The sequence below is a fragment of the Geotrypetes seraphini genome, chromosome 10, assembly GCF_902459505.1.
Source record: "Geotrypetes seraphini chromosome 10, aGeoSer1.1, whole genome shotgun sequence".
NCBI classification, from domain to species: Eukaryota; Metazoa; Chordata; class Amphibia; order Gymnophiona; family Dermophiidae; genus Geotrypetes; species Geotrypetes seraphini.
In genome coordinates this window covers 47284453-47297913 of record NC_047093.1, presented here as the reverse complement: position 1 = coordinate 47297913, position 13461 = coordinate 47284453, and the positions used below count along the sequence as shown (strand labels likewise).

The window sequence follows — 13461 nt, the reverse complement described above, 5'->3', positions numbered from 1 at the left end:
TTGGGTGGGAAGGCATCAGCACACGAGCAGAATGGGCACTGCCTATAAAATTTAAAGTAACTTCACTTAGCAGTGTCTGTACCATGTGAGAATATGCCTGTGTCCTTGGAAAATGCATGATCACACATTTCAGAAATAGCTGCATGTCAGTATATTAAGTAGTCTGTTTATAAGCAAGCTGTGACAAAAAGGCACAGTAATCATGATTGGGATTAGTTCATGATCAGATATATCATACCTTGAAACCTATCTGGACTCCTGTTTGCTTTCACACGTAGAAATTCTTCCGTTTCCTTATATCTGGCGCTGGATACATCTTTCTCAACAGTATTTAGATCATAGGTATCAATCATAACAAATCGAAACTTAGTGAAAGGACTAAAATGATAAGCATAAAAGTGATCTGGATTGGCATCTTCATGACAGCTCAATTTGGTATTTGCAGAGGCTTCTATACTTTTATCTTCTAAATGTTTTGTGTTAAGTGCAGAATTTGTCAAAAACATTCTATTGAAGTTGTAAAGTTCATGGTTTCCCCAAACATGGTGGAATGGGGCGTTCATTTTTTCAATTTGCTTCAGAACACACTTTAGTAATATTTTTGATGTTTTATTCTTGTAATTCAAACTATCAATTATATCCCCAAGCTGAAGTACAAAACTAGGGCAGGGGATTTCCTTATTCCACTCTTCGATGGCGCTCTGGAGGAGACACAGGCTGTGCCTGTAATACCTCATTCTTGTCCCCCATGCATTCAGTCTGTCATCAGTGTCCGCATATTGAATGTCTGCTATGACTCCAAAAGAAAAGTACAACTCTGACTTTCCATCTGATTGTTGAAGCTTCTGGCTCATCTCTTCTGCAACCTAAAACAAATCAAAGAAAGAAATGGAAAAATGGAGTCATGATGAACAGAAACTGGAACAATGCAGAACATAAGAAGTGCCTCTGCTGGGTCAGACCAGAGGTCCATCGTGCCCAGCAGAATTTCAAAGCTGCAGAAACATCTTACTTTTCAGTATCACATTTAATTATAAAAAACTGTTTTATGCTCCTGTGTTTCATTCCTGCAAAAAAAAAAATTGAATAATTTTGTGATGGATTTTCTACTCAACTACCAACATTATTATGGATCAGCTTAGATTGAGACAGGAAACCCATGTAACTATCACACAGGTGATATCAAAAATCTAATAAATAAACAAACAAATGCATATAAACAAATAAGAATGTAGCAAGGGCAGCTAAAGAATTAATCTCATCTCGGAACTCTTTGGGAGAAGTTTTACAGAAGGCCACAAACTGAGCAGCCAGAAATCATTAGTAACTGAATAATATCGACTCCACCCTTCCTCCGCTCCTCACTGTGGAGGGAGTTCTATAAATAGTACTGGAAAAAACTGGTGTGGGGTGCTATTCTATAAACAGGTTGAGCACCATTTATAGAATGGTGCTTAGAGGCCATTTCTGCACCAAAAGGTCTGAATCAGAATTTAGACCAGCTACAACCAGGTATAAATGTTGGCGCACAAATCCTAGCATTTTAGGCAGAAATCGGACTATTCTGTGACTCCACTCGCAACTTTCTGGAATGCCCATGCCCCACTTTTGGACATGCCTTAGAACAGGGGTGTCAAAGTCCCTTCTCGAGGGCCGCAATCCAATCGGGTTTTCAGGATTTCCCCCAATGAATATGAATGAGATCTATTTGCATGCACTGCTTTCATTGTATGCTAATAGATGTCATTCATATTCATTGGGGAAATCCTGAAAACCCGACTGGATTGCGGCCCTCGAGGACCAACTGACACCTGTGCCTTAGAGGATAAGCATGGGGCACTATAAAATAGTGGTCAAGATGTGCACACAAATCCAAATTAGAGCCAATTAAGGGCAATTTATTGATAAGCTCTTTAAATTCATTGATAGCTCCTTAACCAATTTATGCATGCAAACTACATCCATGCTTAAATTTCAGCACTGATCTTTGGTTAAAGGGATTTTCAGCTCAGCACTGTCCATATAGCATTTTTAAATATATGGACAGTGAACATACACATTTATGGACACCAATTAGAATATGGAAGGATTAGGTTCTTACCTCAATAATCCTCTTTCCTGTAAAATAGCATACGATTCCTTTCAGATGGGTTGTGTACCCCCAACTCGAGAGTTATTTATTACTGGTACAATCCACTGTGTTGGCCCAGTTGGACTACTGTAATTCTATTTATTTGGGTATTAAACAGGGCAGTTTAGATCGTCTTCAGTTAATACAGAATACGGCGGCCAAACTTATTTTTGGAAAGAGAAAGTACGACTATTTTTCCCCATTGCTAAGAAAACTACATTGGCTTCCGGGGGGGAAGAAGAGTCCAACAGGGTGGAGGGGAAGGGAGATGGATGCTGGATCCATAAGTGGGGAGGTGGGGGGGGGTGAAGGAAAGAAAGTGACCCAGACTGGAAAGGAGGATAGGAGTGGAGGAACAGCTGCTGGACCTACAAGTGTTGGTTGGGGGAGGGGGATGATAGAGAGAGGAAGACAGCGAGGTGGGAAGAGAGACAAAACTATTTTTAGAGTAATTCAAGGAACCAGATAACTGAGGGTATACTGTATTAATCCAAACTTGTCTCTGACTAGAATTTTTTCTGTGGACAAGGTTTGGAAATAAGTGCATAAAAATAAAAAGTGAATTTCTATATGACTTGAGGCAGATATAAATGTTAGCATGTATTTTCCAAGGGATAATTTTAAATTAGAAAGATTTGCATAGATTCCCTTTAAAATTGGGCAGCCTAATTTTCAAACCATCTTTTCCTGTGCAAGCATATGATTCCTTACAGATTGGCTGTGTACCCCAACTCGCGAGTTGTAGAAGGCAATCAATCATTTTTCTCAACTCTGCCTCCTTGTCTCCCTGGGCAGTGCTCTCTCTTTTCAGTTTTTTACAAGCAAGTTGAGAAGATGTCTTTTCCTCTTCTCTGCACTACATTTGTTATTTTCAGGTATTAATCTGATCTTTTTCAAGGCTTCCCTGTGCTAAGAAGTGACAAATCCCCTCGACCAGATGGAATTCACCCGAGAGTGCTAAAGGAGCTTAAGGTAGAAATCAGAGAACTATTACAATCCCTAGCTAACTTGTCAATTAGAACTGGGCAAATACCAGAGGACTGGAAGATAGCGAATGTCATCCCAATCTTCAAAAAAGGATCGAGAGGAGAACCGGGCAACTATAGACCTGTGAGTCTTACGTCGGTTCCTGGGAAGATGGTTGAAGCACTAATAAAGGATAGCATAGTGCAACACCTGGAAAATCACGACCTGATGAGAGCTAGCCAACACGGCTTCAGGAAAGGGAAGTCATGTTTGACAAACTTACTTCAATTTTTTGAGGAGGTGAACAAACAAATTGATAGCGGTGAACCGGTGGATATAATATACTTGGACTTCCAGAAAGCGTTCGACAAGGTTCCTCACGCAAGGCTTCTGAAGAAACTACAAAGCCATGAAATAGAAGGGGATATACTAAGATGGATAGGCGGATGGCTGGAAAACAGATTGCAGAGGGTTGGCATAAATGGGAAGTTTTCAGACTGGGAAAAGGTGACGAGCGGTGTACCCCAGGGTTCGGTTCTTGGGCCCAAATTGTTCACCCTTGAGAAGAGAAGACTGCAAGGGGACATGATAGACACTTTTAAAATACTAAAAGAATTCGACAAAATAGAGCAAGAAAAACCGTTATTCACATTGTCAAATATGACTCGGACAAGAGGTCATGGACTGAAACTGAGGGGCACCAGGCTCAGGACAAATATCAGGAAATTCCGTTTCGCACAATGAGTGGTGGACGCTTGGAACGCTCTCCCGGAGGAGGTCGTGATGGAGACCAACATTCTGGGATTCAAGGGCAAGTTGGATGCACACCTTCTCGCAAATCACATTGGGGGATACGAGTAAACAAGGTTTCTCAGCAGGGAACACCTACCTGGCTTGGACTCCGCGAGTGCGGGTCGCCGGACTGGATGGACCTAGGGTCTGATCCGGCGAAGCCATTTCTTATGTTCTTATATGTGGTGGCAGCCAAAAAACAAACAAGATGCTAGGAATTATTTAAAAAGGGATGATTAACAAGACTAAGAATGTTATAATGCCTCTGTATTGCTACATGGTGCAACCTCATCTGGAGTATTGCATTCTATTCTGGTCTGCTTATCTCAAGAAAGATATAGCGACACTAGAAAAGGAATTCTATGAGTGTTGGAGCACATGGTAAAAACCTCTACCACAGCTTTGTAAAAGCCTGCGTTTGTGTTTTGAACCCTCCTATAATCCCTCTGTCTTTTGAGGTCTCTCTATTTCAACTCCTCTAGCAATATTGTAAACCGATCAGATAACAATGCTGGATGGTGGGATAGTAAGTCTCCAATAAATTGGAAAAACAAATAGATTAATTTGACCTGCAAAACTTAAAAATGGCATTGTATTAAAATTAGACTTCCTCACCATGTCTATATTTTATAACAAAACTTATTTTTAGTCAGAATTTAAAAAAATAAATAAATGATAAAAAAAATTATGAGGAAAAGTAGGCAATACACAATGACTAAACACAAATTCAGACATGAATAATAAAAAAATAACAAATCCTACTCAAGGCCACATCATTGGGGGACATGTATAAACAATAAAAAAAGAAACAGAAAAGTAAAGTCCTATAGTAGTTGTAAATACACTTTCCAAGGCTATATTCATCTTGCACTCCCTAGAGGACATTTAAATTTGTGCCTTTTTAGTAAATTGCAAACAACTTGTGCAGGATCAAGAAAGCATACATATTCCCAGCAGAACCAGAAACATACAGGGAAATTGCCTGCATTCACCATACCATCTTCAAGCTGAAAAATAAGCTGGGTGGATCTGCACATCTGCTAATATATGTTCTAATCACTAAAGATATATTTAAACTAATTTTATGATATATAAATCTCAGATGAAGTTTCACTTTCTTCTCTTGCAAAAAAAATTTCAGTATAGCAGATCCAATGAAAATATTGTAGAGATGCATGCTAAGAGCAGAATAATACTTACTAGTCCAGGAACAGTAGGGACAGATTCTCTCATTTGGTCTTGAGGAGCTGCCCCACCCTGCTCTTCCAGGGTTCTCTTCTCTATCCATGCAGGACTCAAACAGAGAGAGATACCCATGCTGTCCTGCTGCTTTAGATTTTTTTTTTTTTTTAATTCTTCCTGTCAGTCTCTTTTTCTCTCTGTATGCTTCTCTCTATTTGCTCCTCTCTATTTGCTCATATTTCAGTGTCTTTCACACTGGCTAAGTTCCAGGCAGCACAGTTCTCCAGCTCCTCCCTCTCTGTTCTTTGTTTTCAGTCTGTCCTATCTGATTCTCTTTCATGCTCCCTAGGCATTTATCCATCTATCCTTCATCCCACCCCCTCCCACCAATATATTCCTGCTTCTTGTTTTTGTGTGCTCATTTCAGTTTTATGTCCTTATTAACTGCACAGTTCTTTTTGCAGTGGGTAAAGAATCAGTGTATGTCTGGGTATGTCTTTCTCTTTCTTGGGTTAACCTTTAGAGCAGTGTCTCTCAACCTTTTTTAGCTCTGGCACACTAAAAGGAGCAAATGTTTTTTGAGGCACATTATAATTGAAATTATAAAATTGCAAAACCAACAAAATTTAAATTTGAGAGCTATTTATTTAAAGGTCTTTAGGCTATGTATGGGTAACTAACAGTGAAACTAAACTAGATAGAAGAGAATTGCTAATCAATGCAATGGATGAGCTTGTTTTTTAGTGTAAATGAACTCTAAACATGGCTCGATAGTCAACAAGCAGACACGCATTTCATTATCCACCATCTGTAGTCATTCTCTTTTTTTTTCAATTTCATTTCTTTCAGAGCTGAAAGTCCAAGTTCATAAAGATAAGAAGATCCAAATGGAAACAAAGTCTTGATTGCTTTGTTGCACAAGGCTACTGCATTTAAAATTTAAAAAAAAAAAAATTACTTGCCATTAGTTTAAGGACCAATCACGTCAATGAATGATGCTTGTCTGAATGGTCATATCCTTACGCACACAGAACTCATAACATTGACAACTCTTGTGTACGTGATGTTCATGTCATCTATTCTAGTGTATACTTAAAAAGTGAATGTTAAAAGAATAAAGTAAAATTCTGTAATCTCTTGTAACATCTGGAATCTCTTCGGGGCACACAGCTTGAGAGAACTGCTTTAGAGTCTACTAATTTGTCGATTTCACACATATCATGATAGTGTTTTTCTGAATTATGTAGAGTGGTTGTTAGTCCACTTTAAAGATGAATAAATAGAAATAAAAGAAAAAGATATTTTTATTTGATACATTTTTCTTCATCTTGCTAGACCATCCAAATGACTGGGTTATCCCTCCCAAGTAGAAGATGGAGGCAGAGAACACTGGAGCTTTCAGTGATGTCATCATTAGAATAAGAAGTGGTACTTGTATTTCTCTGCTTCCAGCAGAGGGAGCAGCAGGCTTCTTCAAGGTAGGCCTAAATCCCAAGAACAGAGCCCATTGGCCTGTGGTTGAGTCCCATCCATGTTGGTTTCTAGGGATGGACCATGGACTCTTCCTGATGAACTAGAAGGGTCTAGGTTCTCTCTGTATCCCTGAACCTCAGCCTATGGGTTTTGGCTCAGCATGGCTGCCTTGAAAAGGTCCAACAAGGTCTCTACCAATGGAGGTATGTTAAGATCATCCCGCTTCCCATCATAGGAATGCAGTTGTTAACCTGCTACTATTCCTCTGGTACAGAAGGTGCTTGGTAGGATAGCAGAGACCTCACAGGGTTGGTGCCAATAGAGGTGGTAGTGCCTAGTTTCCCCTCCCCCATCTTTCCCCACTTTTTTCTCTCTGTCTGTGTGCTGCAGGCTTGGATTCGAGTTCTTATGTTAAAAATAAGTAGCATAATAAAAAAGATTTAAACATAAAAAATAAAATAAGTAGCATAGGCCTTTAAGGGGTAGCAGGGGTGGGGGTAAGGGGGATGCAGATAGTTGGATGGATTAGGCTGCAGTGAAAAAAGTAAGAAGTGGCCAATGCCCTGGGCCACAGCTGGCTCATGTTTCCTCAGCTGCTATTTTACTGCCCGTAGGAAGGACCATCATCTTGTGACTGTTCAATACAAGTCCTGGCTAAAGGGAATGCTCCAGGACCATATTGTTCTTCACCTTAGGCATAGAATGGCCATGTTGCATCAACTTGTGGGCTCTGCCCCCTAGTTCCTAACCCAGAATTGATTTTCAGAAGACAAGAGATCCCACATGGGCCTCAGAATTTTGGTGCCAAGGACACAGTGCTGACCGAAGGGGGCCAGAAGATGTACTCCCTAACTATGGTATTGCTTGTAGCAATGTATCAAAACAGAAAGGAAAAAACAATCCCACGGATAATGGAACTAAACACAAGAAAAAGTGGGGAAGGGACACTGTGCATCAGCCTTTAGAGAAATAAATTTATTGGAAGTACGCCGACACCATTGCCAAAATTCACATAAGGTCATAGACTGCATCAGCATCATAATCTGTCCCAGCCAAAAGAAGTTGAGGAGGAGGATCCACAACCCCACTCTCTAGTGTGCAATTAAGAGAAACATGCACGCATGCAAAGGATGTTGCCAAAGCAGCTTTGATGCCTAAAGCAGCTACGTCAAAGAGTCCACATGGCGGTCCTGCATATCTTTCAGCACCACACCACTTTTACTGGGTAGAGATGTGTGTTTAGTCACCTGCGCAACTAAAGAATCTACCCTGAGCTGACCCAAAAGCTGCTGACACTCCTTTGCCAGAAGATACAAGCATGACATGGCTCTGGCTATCTTAAGAGCATCTTCCGGAGAGTCATACTGCTTCGAGACCAGAACCCTTATAGCAGGGTGCCAGGGAAAGGTAGCATACTGCAAAGGCACACCACAAAGCCAGGCGGAAGTGGTGCACAAAGCTGGCTGACTAAATTCAACTCCTACAAAGATTCAGAAATAAGATACGGCAAAGCCACAGACTTAAATAAATGTAGAACCATGGGATCATCTCCAGGTTCCAAAACCCCAGAGTGATCTGTAGATCCAGCACACAGTTAGTGCCGGGTTTTGAAAAGCCATCTGGACCTCCGGACATATCCTCAAAAAGGAGGATATGTAGAGACAAGATGGCACCATAGTGGACAGATGTCCGTGGTAGAGCTCATGCCTGTTGGGGAAACTTTTCCTCCGTTTTTGTGTTTGGAAGCATTTCTGCTATGCCAAAAAGAAAGGGCAGGGTGGCTGTCTCAGCCCGACAACCGGAACCTGTTCTAATGCGGCAAGGAGTTCACAGGCTTCCTTTCCTCCCTTTGAGCCATACGTGAAGGAGGCGTTGGCCATGGGAAGTGAGATTTCGCTTAGCCCCATGGTACCAGCACCTCCCTTACAGCCAAGAGAGAGGGGAGTGCTTGCAGTGATGGTGGCTGTGGAACCAACCCGTCTGTGGAGCTTTCAGGCTGGCTGGCCCCCATGGAAACTGCAGCCAGAGGATCTTCTGCAAGGGAGGACATAGCAATCTCAGCACAGAGAGGGGAAATGCCACCTATTCAGCCCCTCGTTAGACCCGAGATTACGGTACTCTTGATTCAGTTTGGACTGCATCAGATTCCCTGTATCAGGTATGCCTGGAAACCTTCCCTCTTGTTCAAGAGCAAACTTTAAAAGGTACAAAAATGTGAAGAGGAATTGAAGACCCAAGGGGAGAAATTCAGCGGTTTAGAGACACTAGTACAAGGTCTTCAAGCAACTTGTGGAACTGTGAACAGTGTATTCCAACCCCGCCCTTAGATGCCCAGGAATAATGATAATTGTACAAATATTGCCAATCAAATATTGTTTATTAAAAATTAACAGAAATCTCGTTTCAAAAGGCATTTGTACAATGGAGCCACATACAATCAGGCATGTAAAAAATGCACCTCTCCTAAAACACATGGTCTCGGAGAACCTAGTCTGGTTCATTCATTCATATACTTTCGCAATGACCAAATATGACATCACTCCTGTCTACCAATGATCAGCCAGCAGAGGCTGTCCTTATGTTTGAACAAAGAAATTCGTTTTAGTATAGATACCAGGCTTAAAGAAAAGTTTTACAAACTATATATTTGTTCACAGCTATTTCTGAATATGCATAAACCATTATAAAATACCCGAAGAAAACTTTGAAGCAAAACAGCTTTTTGACCCTTCAAAACTCAACTATTGTTGGTCTGGGCTTTTTCTTTGTGTGAGCCCCCCTTAATGAGAATTCCTAATGTGGGCTAAAAGAGCCCTCCCTTCACATCTTACAGACTGAAGAGAGTTTGTGGTAGGCTAGCTTAAAAGGTCAGATAGGTCAAACTGCAGATGTTACCACTCAAGATTTCTCAAGGTTTAAAATATATAAAAATACAGTTTGCAAAATCAATTTCATATATACACTCACACACACATGGGATCCCATAGTCATTAACATCCATATGTCATATTTCAGTCATATTCAATACTTCTTTAGAGCATATTTAAGAAAGGTTTCCTTCTCTACCCAGCAATGGAATGCAAAGAACATCTGTTAATACTCAAATCCTGTGGTTTCTCCTATCCCCCTAGGTATGGCAGTCCACACAATGAAAACACTAGAAACCCAGGCTTTTAAGTGGGAAACTGCAATATGTGTTCACTGAACAAAAAAAGAGGAACTCCTATAACTTGACTTCTTCAAATATTTTATTCATAGGGTCTTGCTTTACCTAGCAATTCACATAAATACTGAATTCCCATTTTCCTCCGCTATACATCATTTTCCTGGTCTTTTGTTAATTATCCTGACTTTTCAAAGTTTTAGATGTGTTTGCATGTAAGACCCTCTAAATCAGGACTTAGAAAGGTCTCTGCCACGCCCTGCTATTTCTTCTGCACTGCTTGCGCTAACCAGGCCTTCCTCAACTGTTGTTCAGGACAAATTAGTTCTATTGAGGAAGACAGAAAATTTTGAAAATTATATGAAACAACTGAATTTAAGATAGGTGACATAGTAATAATTTTAGGAAAGTTCCTCTACATAAGATATATTTTCTACCAGTTCCTTTAAAAAAACCTTCAACCTCTGAACCAGGAGATTCGCTTTCCGTGATTTCTTCAACTCCATTAGATATTTCTAATATATGGCAAATCTCAGAGGAAGTTGTATTGCGTTCTACGCTATTGGTAACATTTGTATTCCAACAGGATAAGGAAGCACTTCTTCACTTTTTTTTTTTTTTTTTTAGGCATAAGGAAGTCTCCTTTCTGAATGGAAAAATTTCAATTTTTCCAGATGTTTCAAGATCTACGCAAACAAGAAGGAAAAGATTCCTGGAGATGAAATAAAATGTGAAAACATTTTCGGTGAAATTTTAATTACATTTTCCTTGTAAATGTATGATTTATTTGGATCAAAATTCCTATATTTTTTATGAACCCTCCCAATTACAATTCTTCCTTGAAGGAAAGGGGGGTATCAATGCAGGGGACCGAGTGAATCACATTGAGCTAGTCCATTTAAATGAATGCGAAGAAGCCACTACTAACAAGTGGGAAATGTTTATTTTAATTTTATTTCACTATCACTCTCTCTGATATGTGCGATTGTCTTTCTCAAAATGTGGGCTATGGAAGAGTCTTAAAAATTATTATTTTGCAGTAATGATTGCTAACTTGTTTAGATGTTTTAGTTTTGTAATGAGATTGTGCTCTTGACTTGTTCAATATTTGTTTTTGTTGAAAAATGAATAAATGATTGATAAATAAATTAAAAAAGGACAATATGGCCCGGGAAATCCAAACATCTGGTAACCCTATTCATTACTTGCTTTCGATATTGTGAGAGTTTGAACAACCTGTTCTACTTCTCGAATTGTAGGTTTCTCAAATCTTTCCCATTTTACCACACATAGCTGTAGTGAATCCTGGGAATAGTTCATGTCCATTGAAAAAGGATTTTTTGTACAGAGTTTCTGCTCTAAATATTCTGCATAAATATCTGTTGTGGGGTCACTTTGCCCTATCCCAATGTAGGGTCATGAAATGATTAACTGTTGTTTAAAATATTGCTCTGGCCTTCATAGCTGAAAACAGTGTACAATCTACTGACCTCATCTGCCTAAAATGTATGTCCCTACCTTACCACATTGTAAGCTAAATAGATAAGAGTTTGAGCCATGGTGTACCCTGCCCTTCTGTACATGTAACATTTAGACCTGTAAGATTTAGATAAGCAGAGAAATGAGCTAGTTTCCTATAGGACTATAAGTTGTATCCCTGAACCTATCATAAGTGCTGGCTTAGGACCAATAATAATTGTATAGAAGTAACAAATGAAAATTGTAGTTTTTGCATATATTAAGTTTGCATATGTTTAGTGAAAAGGGCATAAAAGTCCATGCATTTCCTGATTCTAACACTCTAGTAGGCAGGCTGTTAATTGCACTAGAGTCCGGTATGCTGTAATAATAATAACTTTATTTTTCTATACCACCATAGTCAGGCGACTTCTAGGCGGTTCACATTGAAAGAAGGCTGGACAGTCAGCGAATAATGAGGAGCCTAAAATAGAAAAGTTACATAAACAAGTTACATACTAATTTAAGTTCCATGGGTAAAGGATACATGAAAAATTGGAGCTTCCTGAGAGATTGAATAGCGTTTAGGGGGGTTTGTTTTAGTTTGAGGGTGGTCTGTTTTGGTCAATGAATTTGTCGAATAGGGCGGTTTTTTTTGCTTTTCGGAATGCATTGTAAGTCAGTTTGGGTTCATTTATGCAGTTTCGCAACCAGACTTGTCTATTCACTTGGAACATGAAGGTTCTATCCAGGAAGGATTTGTATCTGCAGCCTGAGATCTTTGGGTAGGCAAAGATGTTTTTGTTTCTGGTTGTTCGTGTGGGCTTGTGCAGAATCAAGTGAGTTTGCAGGTAGGAAGGTACTAGTCCCCGGGCTTGTTTGAAACAGATACATGCAAATTTGAATAGTATTTGCGCTTCTATTGATAACCAGTGTAGTTTTTTATAGTAGGAGCTGATGTGGTCTTTTTTTCTCAGACCGAAGATTAAGCGAACAGCCTCTGACTTTGTGTGTCCAAGTGACCTTTCACCAACTCTCACATTATCAGACAGGCCTCACACCATGTTTATACAATTCCCTTGGCCGAGTAATAGCTGTCCTAATCTTATCTTGAACAAACTTCTTCCTTTCAGATTCACATAGCTGTAAATATTCCTTTAGGCGAATATCATAACTCTCAAAATCTTCTAGATCTCTACCTTTCCTCCATCGTCTTTCAGCTTGTCTAACTTCCTGTCTCACTTGAATTATTGGAGTGGAGCGCCACGCAATTAATTGCTTCCTATCAGGCGCAACAATATCTAAAGCTGTTTTTTAAAAGAGTGCTAATTTTGAACATCTTCAATATCAGTATTAGGGTCCCAAACAGAGTTGGTAGCCCATACTTTCCACAAATCGTAATCCTAAGAGTGCTTTGAAATTTCACGAGCCCCTATACTTTTGTGCTCACTTTTGCTTGTTTGGAGTGAAGACAGTCTAATTGTTGTATCAACAGGCTGACAAAAAACCATGGAAACACCACAGTTCAAAACCCAGGAAAACGCTCAAAATGGCTACTAACCTGCCTGTAGTGGGTTGCTTAGCAGCCATGTCCTGTCAAGCACTTCTGGTCACGTGACCCACCTACTTCACAGTCACCACCCTGTACCCCCCGTCCGCGAAACATGGCTTCGGCCCACAGGAGAGAGGTCGGCGCTGCTTTTCAAACATAAACTGAAAGGCGAGGAATGTATCAGAAATGCCTCACATCCAGCTGCTTCCTTGTAAGGCCTCGTGGTCCCACCCACTTCCTAGACCCAAAGCAGCCAGCCCCGCGAGAACCGGGACTAGCCCCGCGGCGCTTGAGTCCGCTAGCTTTGCGCTCTGAAAGGAACGCTGCTGTCTTCCGCCGGCGTAAGCTTCCTTCGAGCTCTGGCAGTCTCAATTAAAAGGTAAGTGGAAGAAAACAAACAAGTCTAGACGTGGCACGTAAAACAGAGCAAATAAATAAGTATAAGGGTACCTGGCAATCTGTAGTAGTGTTCTGTGCTTTTTCACCTGCACGACCTGTCAGGAAGACACGCGTTCTCTCAAGGTCTGAGGACCGAAAGGGTAATTTCCCCTTAAGTAGCCCGATTCTACATGATGACTAAACCTGCACGTGTGATCTGTAATCATGCAATTGTAATTTCCCATATATACCACGAAAGCACTCTGCTGTCATCGCAACTCGTATCTTTGCTGCTCTAGTTTTAATCAAAGTAAACCTTATTAGTAAAACCACAATTTTGTAGATTAGGACATTGCCACTGTTGTC

General features: G+C 40.3%; 2 protein-coding genes across 9 annotated transcripts in view; one reads left to right on the top strand and one right to left on the bottom strand.

Moving 5' to 3' along the window:
• Nucleotides 1-13300, bottom strand: part of LOC117367400 (manganese-dependent ADP-ribose/CDP-alcohol diphosphatase-like) — a 37775-nt gene extending 24475 nt beyond the window's left edge. Inside the window, exons 1-2 of one of the 3 annotated variants that reach the window (XM_033959893.1) lie at nt 13168-13300; nt 239-866 (exon numbers count right to left, since the gene is read on the bottom strand). In XM_033959893.1, coding sequence (XP_033815784.1) covers nt 239-854 — 616 coding nt within the window. In that variant the 5' untranslated portion in view covers nt 855-866; nt 13168-13300. Of the gene's footprint in view, nt 1-238; nt 867-5089; nt 5326-12726; nt 12860-13167 lie in introns of those variants that run through there. The other 2 variants (XM_033959892.1, XM_033959891.1) reach the window with 2 other exon arrangements.
• Nucleotides 1-13461, top strand: part of ADPRM (ADP-ribose/CDP-alcohol diphosphatase, manganese dependent) — a 54397-nt gene that overhangs the window by 28282 nt on the left and 12654 nt on the right. For 2 of the 6 annotated variants that reach the window (XM_033959897.1, XM_033959895.1), the window contains exons 2-3: nt 6407-6549; nt 10335-10452. The exons of 2 other annotated variants lie outside the window; for them this stretch is intronic. The gene's annotated coding sequence lies outside the window, so the exon portion shown is untranslated. Of the gene's footprint in view, nt 1-6406; nt 6550-10334; nt 10453-12958; nt 13097-13461 lie in introns of those variants that run through there. 2 more of the 6 variants (XM_033959898.1, XM_033959896.1) reach the window with 2 other exon arrangements.